The 21,150-nt window shown below is 48.4% G+C and overlaps 1 protein-coding gene across 1 annotated transcript in view; it reads right to left on the bottom strand.

The window, feature by feature from the left end:
* Positions 1-21,150, bottom strand: part of SRR (serine racemase) — a gene marked incomplete at its 5' end in the record, with an annotated part of 38,102 nt that overhangs the window by 6,277 nt on the left and 10,675 nt on the right. Inside the window, 3 exons of the mRNA XM_082244313.1 lie at positions 12,741-12,950; positions 16,274-16,348; positions 16,427-16,546. Of these exons, the coding sequence (XP_082100439.1) occupies positions 12,741-12,950; positions 16,274-16,348; positions 16,427-16,546 (405 nt within the window). The remainder of the gene's footprint in view (positions 1-12,740; positions 12,951-16,273; positions 16,349-16,426; positions 16,547-21,150) is intronic.

The raw sequence follows: 21,150 nt of genomic DNA, 5'->3' as shown, positions 1-21,150 counted from the left end.
ATGCAGCCAAGAGGCCCATGATCACTCTGGATGAACTGCAGAGATCTACAGCTGAGGTGGGAGACTCTGTCCATAGGACAACCATCAGTCGTATACTGCACAAATCTGGCCTTTATGGAAGAGTGGCAAGAAGAAAGCCATTTCTTAAAGATATCCATAAAAAGTGCCGTTTAAAGTTTGCCACAAGCCACCTGGGAGACACACCAAACGTGGAAGAAGGTGCTCTGGTCAGATGAAACCAAAATCAAACTTTTTGGCAACAATGCAAAACCTTATGTTTGGCGTAAAAGCAACACAGCTCATCACCCTGAACTCACCATCCCCACTTTCAAACATGGTGGTGGCAGCATCATGGTTTGGGCCTGCTTTTCTTCAGCAGGGACAGGGAAGATGGTTAAAATTGATGGGAGGATTGATGGAGCCAAATACAGGACCATTCTGGAAGAAAACCTGATGGAGTCTGCAAAAGACCTGAGACTGGGACGGAGATTTGTCTTCCAACAAGACAATGATGCAAAACATAAAGCAAAATCTACAATGGAATGGTTCACAAATAAACATATCCAGGTGTTAGAATGGCCAAGTCAAAGTCCAGACCTGAATCCAATTGAGGATCTGTGGAAAGAACTGAAAACTGCTGTTCACAAACGCTCTCCATCCACCCTCACTGAGCTCGAGCTGTTTTGCAAGGAGGAATAGGCAAAAATTTCAGTCTCTCAATGTGCAAAACCGATAGAGACATACCCAAGCGACTTACAGCTGTAATCGCAGCAAAAGGTGGCGCTACATAGTATTAACCTAAGGGGGCTGAATAATTTTGCAAGACCAATTTTTCAGTTTTTTATTTGTTAAAAAAATTTGAAATATCCAATAAATTTCGTTCCACTTCATGATTGTGTTCCACTTGTTGATTCTTCAAAAAAAAATACAGTTTTATATCTTTATGTTTGAAGCCTGAAATGTGGCAAAAGGATGAAAAGTTCAAGGGGAACGAATACTTTCGCAATGCACTGCACCATGCTTACATTGAAAATTTGTTCTGCATCAAAATATTGGTAATGGAATATGGTAATGGGAGTCTCTGCATTTGGTAACTCTCATTTTAGAGTAGGACAATAGAAGTAAATTTCAAAAGTTCTAAACACAATATGGCTATTACTCTTCCATTCATTGATGGACACAGCTCCTGATATTCATAACTATTGGGTTATACTGCCTCCTACAGGAGTAGGACACTAGGCAAAAAAGAATTCTGGCTACACCCATAGGCAGTCCCACAGGGTATACTCCCTCTCTCTGCTTTAGCCACTCAATTTTTCTCTGCCTAGTCATGAGTAAGGACTTTTTTCCTTCCTGGGATCTTTGGTCCTGGCAAAAAATTTTTAGATAGAAAATGTTTTTCTCCTGGATTTTTTCCTGTGAGATCTACAATCAACTGCCCTACTGGGCGACGGGCTGAATAGTCTAGATCCAATGGTCACCCCAGTCTGGCCAGTGAGTGCTCGCAGACCTCAGCTCCGCACTGGGTCAGCCACGACATAGCCCCACTGGACGGGGGCTGGCCTGCGAGTTAAATGCCTCGCAAGGTCGCATACGACCGTGTCTCAGCATTCCTCCTGGCTGACAGCCCCCCATTTCAACGAAGAGGTGTCTTGCCTGAAGCGGTTCCTGCCTGGTTCCTGGTATGGTGAGTTGCTGTCCCCCCCTCTTCCCCCCTCGAGGGTTTGGGGTGGACGTGAGCCCCTCCTTGGGACAGTTGGACCCCCGGGTTCCCCTTCTTCCCGAAGGCCCTCCCCCTGCCAAGTCCCTCATCCTGCCCCCCCCCCCCCACATGCTGGGGCTTTTTGGGTAGTCTGGCCACTTTCCTGGGATGGGGCAGGGCCCTAACTGGCATTGGGGGGGGGGGTATCGCCGGTGACCGGAAGATCGTGTGGTGGGGCTATACCTGGTGGGGACTCCTGCCAGGGCCCCCGTCCTGCCTGGATCTGTCCTTGAAGCCTGGTCTCCCTCCTGGGTCCCTGTAGGCCTTTTTGTGCCGCCATTCTGTCGTAGCCTGTGTGTTTCTATACATGGCAATCATATTTTTGTAGTCCTGCGGCCATTTTATTGTGGTTTGCTATTGGAAATAGTGGCGACCATGACCGTGGAGCCCTGTGGGCGGCGATTTTGGTAGTGGGAGCCCCTCCTCATCCACTGGTGCCTACTCCTGGATCATTTTACTTCCTGATCACGGCACGTGTAGTGCAGATTCTCCTGGTGGCTGCAGGTGCCTGTTTCTGTTGGTGGAGAGTCTGGTGGGGTCCTCTCCCTCTTGGCTGAGGATCGCTTGGTGCTTTGTGCCTGGCGACGGGGTGATGCTGCCACCGTGTTGGGTGTTGTCCCTTAGCAGTGTTTTACACTTTTTGTGGAGTCCCCCTGGTGCCTCATGGAGTCTTTGGAGCACATTTCCCCACCTGATCCCTCTCTGAGGCTGCGGGGCCCAACCATCAATCCATGCACTGACGCCGGTCCTGGAGTCCCTTGTGTCCTGGTTGGAGGTGACTTGTGGGTGACAGGCTAGCAAAAAGCTGTCCCCGTGCCTCATCTGTCTCGTCAGATCCTGAATCTGATTCGGCCACTGTGGACGTGGGTCACCCAGCTGAGTCTGCAACCACGCACCTGGAATGCTCCTAATAGTAAGGATGATTTCTCCACGTCTGCGACCGCGCATGAAAAGGCGCTGGTGCATGCACTGATTGTATCTGTGCGTGAGACCCTGAAGATGGAGGTGCAGGCTCCCTTTGACACTCACAATTTATAATTTTTGTCCCACAAATAGAGCTTTCTTTTGGTGGCATTAAATCACTGCTAATTTTTTTTTAATTTTTGCTAAAATAGAACAAAAATAGACTGAAATTTTTTTTTTTTTTGTCAGACAATTTTGTAAATAAGCAATTTTTCATCTTCACTGATGAGGCGGCACTTATGGGCAATGATAGGTGACACTGATGAGCAGGCACTGACTTGCATCACTGATGGGCACAGAATGACCTCACTGTTGGGGCTGCATTGATAATAAGGACACTGATTATCAGTACAGGTCTCCCCTGTGAGGAGATCCCGCTGATTGTGTGAGGGGAGGAAAGCCGATAAATGTCACTTTGTTTACATATGATCAGCTGTACACAGCTGATCACATGGGTAAAGAGTAATTGTAATGGGTAAAGGTAGGCTCTTTACTGAAATTGGAGTCGTGCTGTGTCCCTGTGATCGCCGTGCACCATTGTGGTGAGACTGGGCAACGTCCTATGACGTCGGCCCAGAACGAAAAGATCCAGCCCGCGGTCATTTGTTTATACGGCGGGCGGCAGGCAGTGAAAGAAAGTTTCCACTGTTCTTTGTAACTGCTCATTCTACCTGGATTGCTGGTGCTTTTTGCGCTATTTAACCACTTCCGGACTGCTCACGTTGCTGCTACTGCAGCACAGTGGCAGCCCTGGGTGACCTACGTCGCTGGATTCCTGCCTGTCTCGGCGGCGCGCACCGTCGAAGGCTCGCTCCCGCTGTGTTTAGACACAGCAGGAGTCGGCCGGAGGAGGAGAGACAGTGATCACGTCTCTCTTCTCAGATCGTTGGGAAAAGAGTAAGAAAATCCGCCCACTTTGTGTAAACAAAGTGGGCGGATCTTCTCTGTGACAGACAGGGACAGATCACAGGAATCAGCATATTTGAACCTGCGATCTCTGTCTGTGTCACAGAACCCCCTCCCCCCCCACACACATCAGTAAGCATGAGGCACACATTTAACCCCTTGATCACCAACAGTGTTAACCCCTTACCTGCCAGTGTCATTATTACAGTAACAGTGCATATTTTAAGCACTGATTACTGTAGTAATGTCACTGGTCCCCTCAAAAGTGTCAAATGTCAGTTAGGAGTCCGATCTGTCCACCGCAATGTCACAGTCCCGCAAAAAAAAAAAAAATCGCAGATCGCCGCTATTACTAGTAAAAAAACAATAAAAATTACAAAGTGTAGTTAGTAACTTTTGCGCAAGCCAATCAAAATACGCTTATTGCAATTTTTTTTTTTTTTTGACAAAAATATGTAGCAGTAAACAAATTTGCCTAAAATGTTAAAAACATTTTGATTTGTAAATTTTTTTGGGGGGAATGTTATATAGCAGAATGTGAAAAATAGTGTTTTGTTTTTTTTCAAAATTGTCGCTCTTTTTTTCAAAAATTAAAAATATCGCACAGGTGATCAAATACCACCAAAAGCAAGCTCTATTTGTGGGGAAAAAAAACAGAATTTTTGTAAAATCTTACCTGTAAAATTCCTTTCTCTGAGTCCTCCGACAGTCGCCGCCTCTTCATATTCGTCACAATGGGGTATTAGACTTTGCTCCGAAGGAGTAGCTAGGCAACAGAATATGTTAACATTAAAGCTTTTAACATATCCCACCCTCAAGGGGTGGTCCCCTCAGTCAATACCCTCCTACTTCCTGCAACCATATCTCAGTTTCAGTGGAATAGCAGTAGAGTATACAACCAAATCCCAAAAGAGGGGCGGGGGCGGCGACTGTCGGAGGACTCCGACAAAAATTACAAAAATTTACAAAAATTCCGTTTTCTCTTACGTCCTCCGACAGTCGCCGCCTCTTCATATTCGTCACAATGGGGACGTCCCAAAGCAGTGCAAACATGAGGGGTGGGAAACGCATCCGCGCCGTAAGGCAACGCAGTCTCCGCATCAAAGAAAGGAACCTTACCAAAGGAAGGAAACCAGCTGGGCAACAGGAAAAAAACTTGCTCAACAGGAGCAACAACCCAGGAAAAACAAATAACCAGGGGATAAAAAACGTATCCCAACAGCCAGGGGCCCCAACAAGGGACCCTAGGGAACTGCCGCACTAAGAACCTTGCGGCCAAAGGAAGCATACGCCGATGCCTGAACATCCACCTTGTAGAATCTTGTGAAAGTGTGTACGGTCGACCAGGTTGCCGCCTTACACACCTGGGCCACAGAAGCCCCATGACGACAGGCCCAAGACGTACTCAGAGATCTAGTAGAGTGCGCCTTCACAGGCATAGGGGGAACTTTCCCCTGCAAGACATATGCCTGTTCAATGGTCTGCCTGATCCATTTGGCGATGGTAGAGGCCGACGCCGCCATGCCCTTCCGAGGACCCTCTGGAAGAACAAACAGAGAATCCGTCTTTCGAAAAGACTCAGTCGATTTAAGGTAAACCCTAATCGCCCGAACAACATCCAAAGAATGCAACCTCACCTCTTTCGGATGTTTAGGCTTCGCGCACAGCGAAGGCAAGACAATATCCTCATTGAGATGGAATTCCGAAACTCGCTTCGGAAGAAAAGAAGGATTAGGTCGCAAGACCACCTTATCCAAGTGAATAACCAGATACGGAGACTTGCAGGACAAAGCCGCAAGCTCCGACACTCTGCGAGCCGAAGTGATCGCAACCAAAAAGGCGACCTTTTTGGACAACATAGACAACAAGATCTCCCTGATCTGTTCAAAAGGAGCACGTTGTAGAATGAGATTCAAGTCCCAAGGGGCAGAGGATCCCTCCTAGGAGGTACCAGATGCCGCACTCCCTGAACAAAAGTGCCAACCAAAGAGTTTGAAGCTACGGGACGTTGAAAAAGAATGGCTGATCGACACCTGCCTGAAGGAAGGACAACACTCGAGAAACCGAGTACGTGCGGGGTGAAAACCCCCTGGACTCACACCAGGCAAAATAGGCCTTCCAGGTTCGGTAGTAAACCTTCCCCGAGGAAGACTTCCTCGCGTTGACCAATGTATGAATGACCTCAGGGGAGAGACCCCTCTCCTTCAGGACCTCAGTCTCAACAGCCAGGCCGTCAAAGCCAGCGACTGTAAAGCAGGATGGTATATCGGCCCCTGAGACAGGAGATCGTCTCGAAGAGGTAGACGCCACGGGGCGTCGACCGCCAGATTCACGAGGTCTGCGTACCAGGACCGGCGAGGCCAGTCCGGTGCCACAAGAATCACCGTGCTGCGTTCCGAGTGCAACCTGCGAAGGAACCTGGATAGCAACTGAATCGGTGGAAACGCATACATCAGCTTGTACTGATGCAACGGGACCACTAACGCGTTCCGACGCGTCTGCCCGAGGGTCGCGCGTCCTTGCCACGAACCTTGTTGTTGAGACGAGACGCGAACAGGTCCACATCTGGAAGACCCCACTTCGCGCACAACATCTGGAAGACAGCCGGGTGGAGAGACCATTCCCCCTGATCCAGGGCCTGGCGACTCAGATAGTCCGCCTGCCAGTTCTCCACCCCCGGAATGTGAACTGCCGTTATCGCCGGGACATGAGTCTCGGCCCAAGACAGAATGTCGGCCACTTCCCGAGCCGCTCGGGCACTCCTGGTGCCCCCTTGGTGGTTGATGTAGGCCACCGCCGTGGCATTGTCCGTCTGCACCCGAACCGGACAGCCCTGCAGCCGGACCGTCCAACGACGAAGGCAGAGGTTTATTGCATGTAACTCCAAAATGTTGATCGGAAGGGAGGACTCCCCCTCTGACCAAGTTCCCTGGGCGGACAGAACGCCCAGAACACCACCCCAGCCCGACAGGCTGGCATCCGTGGTGATCACCGTCCACGAGACAGGACGAAAGGACTTGCCCCCCGATACCATCGGGGACTGGAGCCACCATAGAAGATTCCTTCTGGTGCGATGGCTCAACGAGATCTGAAGATCCAGAGAGTGAGGTCGCCCGTCCCACCTGGACAGGATCTCCGCCTGGAGACCCCGCGTGTGAAACTGGGCGAATGGAATCGCTTCGAAGGCCGAGACCATCAATCCCAGACATCTCATGCATGCCCGCAGAGACGAGTGTGGAACGTCCCTGAGGGACCTGACTTCCTCCTGAAGAGTCCTGAGTTTGTCTTCCGGCAGGAAGACCTTCACCTGGACCGAGTCCAGGATCATTCCCAGGTAGGGAAGACGAACCGACGGACTCAGAGTCGACTTTGGAAAATTTATCGTCCAACCAAACTCCTGTAGAGTTTGCATCGTGACAGACAGGTCCTTTTCCAGACCCTGGCTGGACGCAGACCGAACCAGAATGTCGTCCAGATACCCCAGGACAGAGATGCCCTGGGCTCTCAACAAGGCCAGAACCTGTGCAAGCACCTTGGTGAAAACCCGTGCCGAGGCGAGACCAAAAGGTAACGCCACGAACTGGTAATGATCCTCCGCAACGGCGAATCGAAGGTACCTCTGGTGACCCTCGAAGATCGGGATGTGAAGGTACGCATCCTTCAAATCGATGGAGGCCATGAATTCCCCCGGAACCAGGGCAGCCACCACCGACCGCAGGGATTCCATGCGGAACTTGCGAACCCGCACAAAGCGGTTCAGAGCCTTCAAATCCAGAATTGGACGAACCTTGCCCTCCTTCCTGGGCACGGTGAACAGATTGGAATAAAACCCCCGAAATCTGTCCCGATAAGGCACCGGAACCACCACTCCCTGAGCCCTCAGGTCCTGCACCGCCAGGTGCAGATCCCGTAAACGCTCCGGAGACAGTTGAAGATTTGAGGGAAAGAACCTGCACTCCGGCCGAGAGAGAAACTCGATCTTGTAACCAGATCGAACGATTTCCTGAACCCACCGGTCCCGCACGCGGACCAACCAGGGTTGAAGAAAACCGAGCAAGCGTCCCCCCACCCCAGAACTGGGTGAGGGCGCCCCTTCAGGCCGCACTGTTATGGGCAGCGGGTCCGGACTGACCGAACTTCTGTTTTCCAGACCAGGGCTTCTTTTGAGAGCCTTGACCCTTGAACGGTTTGCCCTTGTAGTGCGACCGAAAGGCACGAAAGGACCCCTGAGAAGGCCGAAAATTAGCATGCTTCTTCCCAGGAGCCCCCTTAGCCTTGGGGAAATGGGGCAAGAGAGTGCTCTTACCTCCGGTGATCCCCTTTATCAAAGCATCCAAGGACTCCCCAAAAAGGCGAGACCCATCATAAGGCAGATTGGCTAAGGTTTTACGCGAAGACTGGTCCACCGACCAACACTTCAACCAAACCAGGCGGCGAGACAACACCGCCACACTGTGTACACGTGCAGCCAACGGGACTAAGTCCAAGTCCGCATCACACAGATACATGACACCCTGATGGATTTGATCCACCATAGCCAGTGTCGTCGGCGAGGCCGAATCAGCCACTAGGACGCGCCTAAGCATCTGAGTCCAACTTGCGACAGCCTGGGCTGCCATAAGAGAGGCAAACAGAGCTTTTAGCATCGAACCCGCAACAGAATAAGTATGACGGGCAAGAGACTCCATTCTCCTATCCGTGGCATCATGGAACACCGGGGAATCCTCTGCAGGAATCGCAGTGGATTTGTTTAAAACCGCAATTGCGTGATCCACCGGGGGTGGCACACACCACCGTTCATCAGTGGAAGGCGAAAAAGGATAACGCAGCTTGAACCTACTAGGTACAGCAAAAGGTTTGCGTAAGTGGCGCCATTGTTCCTTAACAGCGCGCTGAAAATCATCAGTGCAGGGAAAAACCTGCGGTGTCCTGCGTTTTCTCTGCGTCCCATAAGCCGCCAAGGCAGCGGGAGGACACACTTCATCCTGCAAACGCAGTGTTTGTTTTATGGAAGCAATCAGTTCATCCATGATTGCAAGCTCTTCAGGCGAGCCAGGGGGAGAATTATCAACCCCTTCAACTTCAGCCTCCACCTCGGACCCCACGAGATCCAGGGAGGAACGGGACCCTGATAAGGAGACCCCCGCCATAACAGCCCCATCACCTTCAGAATCAGAGGAAATAGAAACTCTGGGTCTTTTAGTAGATTGAGCAGCCACCAGCATCTGCACCTGAGCAGCAAGGCCAGCCACTATAGCGGCCAAATCCCCCCCTGGGGGGGAAACAGCAGACCCCTGGCTTTCCACCAAGGTGGCAGGAAATTTGCCCTCCTGAGAATCCATTGCCCCAATATAAAATGCCGGAGAATAAAGGGTTAACTGCCCCTTTAACAAGCGCGGCGAGCGCAGCCCACCGCACCTCACACAAGCACAATGAGACCCCCACAGGGACAAAAAACTGAACACAGGCAATGGATATAGGAAGAACAGAAGGATAAAACCTGAGGAGATCCCTGCCGCTGCTGCTGCCTCGATCGGTGCACCCAGGAGAAGAGGAAGTGATGAAACCAGGGCGCTCTATTAAAGCCTATGGAAGGCTACAAGAAAATGGCCGCCTACATGTAGAACATGCGGCCGGAGCGAGCGCAGGCAAAATGGCGCCGAAACCGCCGCTCCTACAATACAGTTATGCAGATAACACTATCCATGCAAAAAAACATGGCAGATCGCCGCAGCGATTGCTGTATCGTGCCCCAACATGACAGAAAAACATGCCCCACAGCACACAGCTCTGCACACTGAACACAGGCTGACACAGACAGTGTCACACAGCTCCCCCCCCCCCCCCCCCCCTGCAGCCCACAGCATGCAGCAGAGTGATAGGGAGACAAAACAGTGTGAACAGGGGCAGGTTACACAGTCCCAGACTGACACCCCCCCCCCTCGATATACAGGTCCCCACATAGATACACTTACCTCTCAATGGCGTGGGGGACCCGCACAGGCGAACAAGCCGCTGCACATGAGGCAGGGAGAGTCGCATTCAGGACGCACAAAACGGGGGTTAAGAAACCGCACAGCGTCCAGTGAGGTAGCCACCTCACCAATCATCCCTGCACCGAACAGGGATGGGTCGTTCACTGCGCCAGGAGCGTTACCTGGCTGAACGCTCGATGGCAGGCTGGGAAGCCACTGACCCACGACCTGCGACCAGGGGGATCAGCCCGAGACCCAGCCCGCATAATCCTCTTCATCAGAAGAACTAACTAATGCTGACAAAAAGAACAGCTAAGTAAAGAGAGAGAAAAAACTCAAACAAAAATCCAAAAAAAAAAAAACAGAGGCTGGGGCAAAAAGAGAGAACCAGCTACTCCTGACAAGCTAGACATTGAAACTGAGATATGGTTGCAGGAAGTAGGAGGGTATTGAATAGCCAAAAATATGAGAGAAAATAATATCGGCGCAGAAGGACAATAATAAATCGAAAAGCAGCTGCACTCCTCAGGTCAAAATACAATTCCTGTGTAAATAATATGTGGTACAATAAGCAGCGCTAAAAAACACTAAAAAACACTAATAACAACATAAAATCATTATAAAATCATTAGGGAGAAAATCAGAGTCCATGCACAAAGCCCGTGATGAGAAGTGAACACACTTTCTGGCAGGATCAACAGGTGCTCTAAGTGTTAGAATCCACCACCGAGTGAAATGGCCTCTCACCTTAGGCTTATTGGATATAAGCATATGACTCAAAAACTCTTATAGCGATCTCCCCTTGGTGGATGGGATGTACTCCTTCTTGTACTTCACCTCCAAGAGACCTCACACTGAACAGAAGCAACACCACAAAGTTCCCAAAGCGGACTATGTACTGCTCACAGATAGGCTTCAACCAGCAACTCCCCTTGAAACCATGAAATAGGGAAAAACACCGGGCAAGCCCATAGCGTGATACTGATAAACTTTATTCAAAATGAAGTTAAAAGACAGCCTCTTACTTGTATTAAAAGGTGAAATCGCATCAAACAATCATGCCGACGGGTCCCGTAGGTACCTCACCGGATCTCCAGACAGCAGTGGGCAACGCCTGTAAGCTCCTCCTTCCCCCCGGACGCGTGTCGTCCCCCAATGGGCGGGGACTTCTTCAGCGGTATGTTCACATGTTCACATACCGCTGAAGAAGTCCCCGCCCATTGGGGGACGACACGCGTCCGGGGGGAAGGAGGAGCTTACAGGCGTTGCCCACTGCTGTCTGGAGATCCGGTGAGGTACCTACGGGACCCGTCGGCATGATTGTTTGATGCGATTTCACCTTTTAATACAAGTAAGAGGCTGTCTTTTAACTTCATTTTGAATAAAGTTTATCAGTATCACGCTATGGGCTTGCCCGGTGTTTTTCCCTATTTCATGGTTTCAAGGGGAGTTGCTGGTTGAAGCCTATCTGTGAGCAGTACATAGTCCGCTTTGGGAACTTTGTGGTGTTGCTTCTGTTCAGTGTGAGGTCTCTTGGAGGTGAAGTACAAGAAGGAGTACATCCCATCCACCAAGGGGAGATCGCTATAACAGTTTTTGAGTCATATGCTTATATCCAATAAGCCTAAGGTGAGAGGCCATTTCACTCGGTGGTGGATTCTAACACTTAGAGCACCTGTTGATCCTGCCAGAAAGTGTGTTCACTTCTCATCACGGGCTTTGTGCATGGACTCTGATTTTCTCCCTAATGATTTTATAATGATTTTATGTTGTTATTAGTGTTTTTTAGTGTTTTTTAGCGCTGCTTATTGTACCACATAGTAGGAGGGTATTGACTGAGGGGACCACCCCTTGAGGGTGGGATATGTTAAAAGCTTTAATGTTAACATATTCTGTTGCCTAGCTACTCCTTCGGAGCAAAGTCTAATACCCCATTGTGACGAATATGAAGAGGCGGCGACTGTCGGAGGATGTAAGAGAAAAGGACATTTAATTTGGGTACAGCGTCGCACGAATGCGCAATTGTCCGTTAAAGTAACACAGTGCTGAATCGCAAAATATGGCCTGGTCAGGAATGGGGTAAAATCTTCCGGTCTTAAAGTGGTTAAAAAATACGCTCATTGAGAATTTTTTTGTCAAAGACATGTAGCTAAATACATTTTGGCCTAAATATATGACAAAAATTTAATATATTGGATATTTTTTAACTGTCAAAGTAGAAAATATCAATTTTTCACAAACTTTTAGCTTTTTTTTTTTTATTAATTTCGCAAAAAATAAAAAGCGCAGAGGTGATCAAATACCACAAAAGGAAAGCTCTGTTTGTGGGGAAAAAAGGACGTAAATTTCGTTTGGGTACAGCATTGCATGACCGCGCGATTGTCAGTTAAATTCACGCAGTGCCAAGTTGAAAAAAGTGGCCTGGTCATTAAGCAGCCAAATCCTCCGGGGTTTATAGCTTCTGTTAAAGTTTCTGTAGCTCAAGTTTGTAAGGCTGCTACCTGGTCCTCAGTTCATATTTTAAGTATGTTCTTCAAGGTAGAGGTTTGGGCCCCTACAGATGTGAGTTTCGGTCTTAGGGTCTTGCAGGCAGCTGTGTGGGGTTTTAACCTGTTGTGGTTTGGTTTTTGTGTCTGTTAATTTGTCACCATGTTGCTCTCACCTCCTATTCATTGCATTAGGACATCTCTATCCTAATGGATGTGAAAATGCCCTGTATCCTGTGGTGTACAATAGAAAATGGGATTTTTGGTTTACCTGTAAAATACCTTCTTGGAGTTCATCACAGGACACGGGGATCCCTCCCCTCTTCCAATGTTTATGGTTTGCTACAAAACAGGCTGTGCTGAGCTGGGAGGGGGTTGTGCCCGGGCAGGAGGGATTCTTGCCAATGTCCAGTCACCTTTTTAGATTGCAGCATAATCTTATTAAAATGGATAAGAGGATGCCCTGTGTCCTATGATGTACTTGAAAATAATTTTATAGGTTTAAAAAAAATACCATTATTTCTCCCTGTAGAGTATAGGGTTACTTAAAAAAAATAAAACATTTAAGTGAGCCATAGTTTTTATACTTAGACTAAAGCATAAAGATCCTGTCAAAAAAAAAGAAAACTGTAGAAACTGCCCTTTTACCTTAATTTCTTCTTCAGTGACTACAAACACATCATCCACCAGGTCTCTTATAACTGGCCATGTGTTTGGACCAATGCTTGTCTTCACAGCATCTGCTATAGTGGTTGGAGGCTTGGGATTTGGGGTTAGGACCCCATTCATCTTTGAGCGATAGCAGTCATCTGCATTAAGGGGTTCAGCTGCATATATCCTTACATCTGGTTTAAGTGTCTGTAGAAAACAAGGAATAATGTGTGATATTATGCTTGCTCTAAAAAGTTTATTTCTGACCAAAACATAGTTTTATCCTTTACAGCAGGCATGTCCAACCTGCGGCCCAGAACCGCAGGCAATGCGGCCCAGAACCGCAGGCAATGCGGCCCACTGTCCTCTGACAATTTTTTTTTTCTGGGGAGGAAGGAAGTCGGGCCGGGGGCACGGCCACAGCAGCTTCCAACTAATGGTAGGCAGAGGCTGGGGGGGGGGGGGGGGGGGGGGGGCGAGCAAGTGCAGTGTTTCTGACTCCTACCACCATGACCACTTCAAATCACTGAAGTGGTCATGGTGGTTAGTGTTCCTTTATTGTCTCTCAGAAGAATTAAACCTCTGTATACTGATTCCATTTAATTTGATTATCCTCTAGTTGTGTTAAATTAGTGCGGGGGACGCGGCGGCATTTTATTACATGCCTTAACTGTAGTATATATTTTATATGCGGCCCGAGAAAATTTATCTACACTCAATGTGGCCCAGAGAGGCCAAAAGGTTGGACACCCAAGCTTTACAGCATACAAAAATACTTTAATGGATAATATTTATCTTGTATCACTCATGACTAGAAACCAGCATTTGTATTTTTAGAATGGTCTCCAATTTGCATCACTACCTGAAGTGGTAAATATTTAATATTTTCATCACACTTGCCTTATAAAGTGACAGAATCTTTTTTATTGTTTGATCCTACCTTTTCTTTTAAAGCCCAAATGATGCCTGGGCAATGTTGTTTATTTACCATGCACATGAGCGGTATTGCCACAAATGTCATAGTGAAACCAATCATTTACGGTTAACTATAAACTGTAAAGGCTTTTCAAGCTTCACCTATTGAGAATTTCAGGTACCATATTATTCTGCAATTTCACAGGCATGCACAGCTAAAGTATAACTAAAGGCAAAACATTATTTTCAGTTTTGGATAGAGTGAAGAGGGATGAGAGCACGTGTCAGTTTTTTTTTTTTTTTCGCTGTCTGTGCCCCTCAACCACTTGCCAACTGCTCACAGTATATTTACTTCAGCAGTCAGCCCCTCACAGGCAGAGCGACGTAGGTCTACATCGCTAGCCTGTAAGGGTCTCAGTAGCGAGCGCGCGCTGCCGGAGGCGCGCTCCCGCGCGGTCATGGACCCCCCCCCCCCCGCGTGTGACCGGCGGACCCGATCGTCCGCCGGTCACTCGCGATCGTCGGTGGAGAGGGAGAAAGGCAGGCGGCTAATGTAAACAAGCCGCCTGTCATTCTCCCCGGTGTATGAATGATGATCATACAGTTCTACTATGTAGAACCGTTGATCACTGTTCATACATCTCCAGCCACAGCCAATCACAGTTAGAATCACGCCCCTAGGGACACACATAGCCCCTCCCTCTCAAAAGTTAACCCCTTCACTGCCAGTGTAATTTTACAGTAACAGTGCATATTTATAGAACTGATTACTGTAGAAATGTCACTGGTAACCCAAAAAGTGTCAAAAATGTCAGTCAAGGCTCCGATCTGTCGGCCGCAATGTCGCAAAGAAAATCGCAGATCGCCGCCATTACGTGTTAAAAAAAAAAAAAAAACAACAAAAATCTTTCCCTTTGTTAGTAAACGCAATAACTTTTGCGCAAACCAATCAAAATACGCTTTTTGCGATTTTTTTTTTTTTTTTACCAAACATATGTAGCATAAAACAAATTGGCCGAAAATGTTAAAAAAATTTGATTTTTACATTTTTTTTCTTGGGGGTAATTTCATATAAAAAAAATGTGAAAAATATTGTTATTTTTGCAAAATTGACGCTCTTTTTTTGTTTATAGCGCATGATCAAAAAATCGCACAGGTGATCAAATACCACCAAAAGAAAGCTCTGTTTGTGGAAAAAAAAGGACGCCAAATTCGTTTAGGTACAGCATCGCACGACCGCGCAATTGTCCGTTAAAGTCACGCAGTGCCGAATCGCAAAATAGGCCCTGGTCAGGAAGGGGGTAAAATCTTCCGGGGCTTAAGTGGTTAAGGAGATTCACCCTCTACTTGTCCTGTTTACCATTATCATTGAAAGTGAAAGCATAAGAAACCCCCACATTTTAGGTTGTCTCCAGAAAAGTAATAGAGGAGAAATCTTCCAATGGGGACACTAATTCTGATGACACGGGGGGGGGGGAGACAACCAAATTGGAGTCCCACGGCAGCAACTTACTGTCAAATATCCTTGCAGGCCTGCAAATGTCCCTCACTGAGTGGGGGCGCCCCTTCTTTGGAAGAAGGACTTGTATCCTGTATTAGATGGCTTTGGCATCAACACCTTCATGCAAAATTGGGAATGGAGCTTTGGCTTGCAGCCTGAGGCTTGTGGTTGGTGAAAAGAATGGGTTTTGGAACTAGGAGTGACAAAAGTTTTTGTGCCACAGGCTCAGACTTCTTTTCAAGTAGTTACAAGGGTACTCTTGCACACAGTTACCTTTTGGATGTAGTCATCCAGAGCAAGACTGAACAAAAATTCCCCTTGAAAAATTAAGTGTCCAACCTGCTTCTTACAAGGTAACTCGGCTGTCCAACACATTAGCCATAGGATCCTCTGCATGTGCACTGCCCAGACAGCAGAGTTGTTTGATGGAGCCATTTAAGGCATCCACCCTGGAGCTAATTTTCCCCACAGTCAGGGTCTTTATCCCTCAATAACCAACGAGCCCAAACTTTGAGCTTGGATACACGCATACACCCACAACTACAGGTTGCATGTCTGCCCCCACAAAAGCAAAAGAGGCTTTAAATCAGGCCTCTGGACCTTTGTCTGAAGCAACTTTAACAGCTTCCCCTCCACTGTACGTATATATGCATCGCATACTAGCACATTATGTGACACATGCAAACAAAGCCCGCACTGTTCCCTGCTGGAGGTTGCATCCATCTTCACCCGTCTTCCTTCCGGGTCTGTGGACTTTGGCTATGCTATTGGCTGGAGCCACGTGATGTCACTCCCACTAATGCGCATGGGAGCCGCCAGTCATGGCTTTGAAGAAACTGCACTAGCGGTCGTTCTTTCAGACCACATCAGCACAGTATACAGTAAATATCTCCTAAAACGGTGCAAGTAGGATATATTTACAGTACCTATAGGTAACCCTTTATTATAGGCTTACCTATAGATACAAAGCTAAAGGGAAGTTTACAACCACTTTAAATGCAAACTGGGTAGGGTTACTGTGGAGCTAAAGTTTGGTTTTATGTAGCATCAAATTTATTTCCTAAATAATTAAAAGACAATTCTGTGGTAGAAATAACTAGGAACATGAACTTACCTTCACAGCAACAGCTATTCCTGCCAACATGCCACCTCCTCCCACTGGTACAACTAAGGCTTCCACTGCTGGCACCTGCCAGTTCAAATAACATATGTTAGCATACAAATGTATTTACTGACCATGGCAGGGCTGTCAATTCTTAATCAATACCTGCTGTAGAACTTCAAGTCCAATGGTCCCTTGACCTGCAATGACAGCTGGATCCTGATTTGGATGCACCATAATACCTCCAGTCTTCTCTACAGTCTTTGCTGCCACCACTGTTCGGGACTTGAGAAACATATAAATGTATGAAGCAGTAGGAGTATCCTTTTCTGCGCAAATCATAATAATGCTATGTTGGGGACAGAAGCAGCACAACGCATATTATTTAAACTATTATTCTTAGGTAGGTTGACTTTTTGAAAAAGGGTGGCCACAGACTAATCACTTGCACACTGTCAGATGTAAAAATGCTTGTGAAGGGCACCAATACTACCCAATTAAAAACACTGCAGCTGTTAGGTATAAATATAACACAGCCAAATGGTATGTGTAGGAGGATATTGAGTGATAATTGGCTGCTCCAGATATTGTCAATCGGTTCTGCAAAAATTGGGCTGCTATGTTAGGTGTCGTGCAGCCTAAAACCACCTACTCACAAAGCAGGCATTATATTTGATATAGCGAGTGGGCTGAGTAAACTCTGGGAGCTTAGAGGATGTCATCACTGTATATGTACCCTATCTGCAGCTATGTTGTTTCTGCTAACCCATTATATAACCACCAACTGTTTGTTTTTTATAGATGCACAGGAAAATACCTTGGCATAATCAGGGGAGTTTCATCATACCACATTCTCTAGACATCACAGTAGCTAACAGTCAACCCATTTGTGGTGGTATGCATTAAAAGAAACAGGCTGAGCACCCATCCCCCCCCTCCCCCCCCCCCAAACACCAAAGAATGGGTAAAGGCTGGGGCTTGGGATTCCGCTATATAACTTAATCGTACTGTATAGGATACAGAGGTAGGCCTTGGGTTACAAGCTAGTAATTTAAAATGATTGGACATTGACAAGCATTCACTCTCTGGGCACTGGACTTTAATACAGCCATCACTCTCCAGGGCTCAAAAACACCAGGCTCCTGCTCCAGCTCCACCATCTCTTCCTTATTCAGATCCCAATATGCTAGCTCTAGAAAATGCAGACATAAAAGGGAGTTTAAAGAACTATTGAGGCGGTGTTAGAGAAGGCTGCAGAGGATTTATCACTCCCAGGCTCTTATGCATCTGATGTTAGGGCTTCATGCAGTATGCTTGCCAATGTTGATATGCACACTTCTGCTGGGCACAAAAGCTTCAGCATTGTGGCACTTGAATCTACCCCATTCCGCCATGCTCCTTGGGGTATAAATAGTCAGGAGTCAATCCAGAAAAGGACACCACTCCTGGTATTCATAACCATTGGGTTATACTGCCCCTACAGGAGTAGGACACTAGGCAGAAAAAATTCTGGCTACACCCATGGGCAGTCCCAGGGGGTATATTTCCTCTCTCTGCTATAGCCACTCAATTTTTTTTCCTGCCTAGTCAGAAGTAAGGACCTAGTTCCTTGCTGGGATCTTTGGTCCTGGCAAAATTTTTAAGATAGGAAATTCTTTCCTGTTGGATTTTTCCTGTGAGATGTACAATCAACTGCCGGACTGGGCGACGGGCTGGATGACTAGATCCAGTGGTCACCCCAGTCTATCCAGCAAGTGCGCAGACCACAGCTCCTCGATAGGTCGGCCATGACATAGCCCCACTGGACGGGGGGCTGGCCTGCGATTTAAACGCCTTGCAAGGTCGCATACGACCAGGTCTTGGCCCGAGTAGCAGCTTTCATCCTGGCCGACAGACCCTCCATTTCGATATCGAGAGGGGTTCTGTCTGGAGCAGTGCCCACCTGGTTCCTGGTATGGTGAGTAGCTGCCCTCTCCCCTGGAGGGTTTGGGGTGGATGTGGGCCGCTCCTTGGGACGGTCAGACCCCCTGCTTCCCTTCCTTCCTGCAGGCATCCCCCCTTGGCCGAGTCCCTCATCCTGCCCTCCCCCCCCTTCCACATATGCTGGGGCTGTTTGGGTGGTGTGGCCACTTTCCTGGGTGGTGGGGGCAGGGGGGGATGCATCGCTGGCGACCGGATGATCGACACTGGGGGGGTTGTACCTGGTAGGGGCTCCTACCCGGGCCCCCCGGCCTGCCTGAATCTGTCCTTGAGGCCTGGTCACCCAATCCTGGGTCCTCGTATGCCTCATGGGGCCACCATTTTGTTGTAGCCTGTGTGTTCTTTACACGGTGGCAATGTTTGTGTAGTCCGGTGGCCATTTTCTTGTGGTTTGCGATTGAAAATAGTGGTGGTCATGACAGGGGAGCCCTGTGGGTGGCGATTTCGGAGGTGGGAGCCCCTCCTCATCCCCTGGTCCTGACTCCTGGATCATTTTACTTCCTGATCGCCGCACATGTAGTACAGATTATCCAGGTGGCTGCAGGTGCTTATCTCTGCAGGTGGCGAGTCTGGTGGAGTCCTCTTGCTCTCTGCTGAGGATCACTGGTGCTTTGTGGCTGGCGACCGGGTGGTGCTGTCAGCACGATGGGGGTTGTCCCTTAGAAAAGTTTTACACTTTTTTGTGGGGTCCCCCTTGTGACTCATGGAGTCTTTGGCGCACATTTCCCCACCTGATCCCCTTCTCTGAGGCTGCGGGGCCCTCCGGGTCCCAACCATCAATCCATGCACTGACACCGGTCCTGGAGTCCCCTGTGTCTTGGGTGGAGGTGGCTTGCGGGCGATGGGCTAGCAAAAAGTGCCCCCCGCCTTCCCCTGTCTCATCGGATCCTGAATCTAATTTGGCCGCTGAGGACGTCGGTCACCTTGCTGGGTCTGCAACCATGCTCCTGGAATCCACTGATAGTGAGGATGATTCCTCCACGTCTATGACCGCGCATGATAAGACGCTAAACTGCTTTGTGCGGGTGCAGGAGTTCAGAATGGAGTCCATTCGAACGGTGGTGGCATCCCTACGTCAGGGGGATTTCCTCACCTATATTGATATCAAGGATGCCTACCCTCACATTCCAATATGTGCCAGTCACCAGCGTTTTCTCCGCTTTGCTGTGGGAGTGGTGCATGATCAGTTTGTGGCGTTACCCTTTGGTCTCGCCTCTGCTCCTCAGGTCTTCACAAAAGTGTTACCCCCGGTGCTAGCCTTGCTATGCCAATGGAGGATCGTGGTACTGGGCTACTTGGCCGATCTCCCTCTGCTCTGGTGGACAACCTGGAGATCACAATATGAACTCTGCGGGAGTTCAGCTGGATTCTGAACTTTCAGAAGTCTGCTCTGGTTCCGTCCACAAAGCTGGACTATCTGGGCTTGACTCTGGACTCGCCTTAGCCAGAGTGCTCCCTCCACTGGACAAACTCCAAAAATTGCAGGCTGCAATTCGCCTCCTGCTGTCCAACAGATGGTTGTCCCTCCGGACTTGCATGCGGGTGCTACCTTCAAGGCGGTTCCGTTTGCACAGTTCCATGTGAGGTCCCTGCAAAGGGAGATTCTGACCAAATGGGATAAGACTCCCCAGTCTCTGGAAAATCAGATCCGGCTGAGTCAGTGAACGAGGGAGTCCTTGATATGATGGCTTCGTTCTCCGGCGCTTCGGCTGGGAAAATCCTTCCTCCCCTTGTATTGGACAGTGGTCACCACGGATGCCAGCCTGTCTGGCTGGGGAGGCGTCCTCGGCAAGCATTCTGCTCAGCGGATCTGGATGCTGGAAGAGTCCATACTACCGGTCAATGTCTTGGAACTCCGAGTGATCAAACTGTGTCTGGATAATTGGACGGATTGTCTTCAGAGTTGTCGAGTGCGCATTCAATTAGACAATGCCACGCCTGTGGCTTATGTCAATCATCAAGGGGGCACAAGAAGTGTCCTGGTGGCGCTGGAGGTAGCTGGCATTCTAAGGTGGGCAGAATGGTTTGTTCCAGCCCTCTCTGCCGTACACATTCCTGGGAGCTGTGTCTTCGGTGGGGCCAGTCTTTCAAGCTGGGTGAGTGCTCCAATCCCTCAGAGTTCAGGGAAGATGGCCACCAGAGGAAGCTAAGCTTCCTATCAATATCCTAGAGCTCAGAGCGATAAGGATGGCTCTGCACCACTGGACCCCACACCCCCTTCTGCCAAGACATCCAATCAGGGTGCAATTAGACAACACCACAGGTGTGGCCTTCCTCAGTCACCAAGAGGGCACCAGGATTCATTCAGACCTGAAGAAAGCAAGCCAGATCTTCTCATGAATGGGGAAACATTGTTCACTCTGCTGTCCACATCCCAGGAGTGGACAACTAAAAGTAGAATTACTTCAGCAGTCAATGCCTGGACCAAGAGGAATAGGATCTTCACCAGACTCTGGATGTGGATATCTAGGCCTGTAGATTTAACAAGATGCCTCTGTTTGGGGCCAGGACCAAGGATCCTTTAGCACTGCCATTGGATGCTTTTTTTTTTTTTATAAACTTTCTGGTCTCAGTTCAGGCTAATATATGCCTTTTCACCAGTATAAATTTTGCCTGCTCCAAAAAAAAAAAAAAGAATAAGTGAAGAAACTGGTAATTCTTATTGCCCAAAAATGGCCCTGGAGAACTAGGTACAGTGGGTATAAAAAGTCTACACAACCCTGTTAAAATGTCAGGTTTCTGTGATGTAAAAAATGAGACAAAGATAAATCCTTTCAGAACTTTTTCCTCCTATAAACTAAACAACTCAGTTGAACAACAAACTAAAATCTTTTAGGTGGAGGGAAGTAAAAATAAAAACCTGAAATAATATGGTTGCATAAGTGTGCACACCCTTAAACTAATATTTT

The sequence above is a fragment of the Pelophylax lessonae genome (assembly GCF_965119305.1).
Source record: "Pelophylax lessonae genome assembly, chromosome: 2".
Lineage (NCBI taxonomy): Eukaryota > Metazoa > Chordata > Amphibia > Anura > Ranidae > Pelophylax > Pelophylax lessonae.
This window is presented reverse-complemented; position numbering and strand designations above follow the sequence as displayed.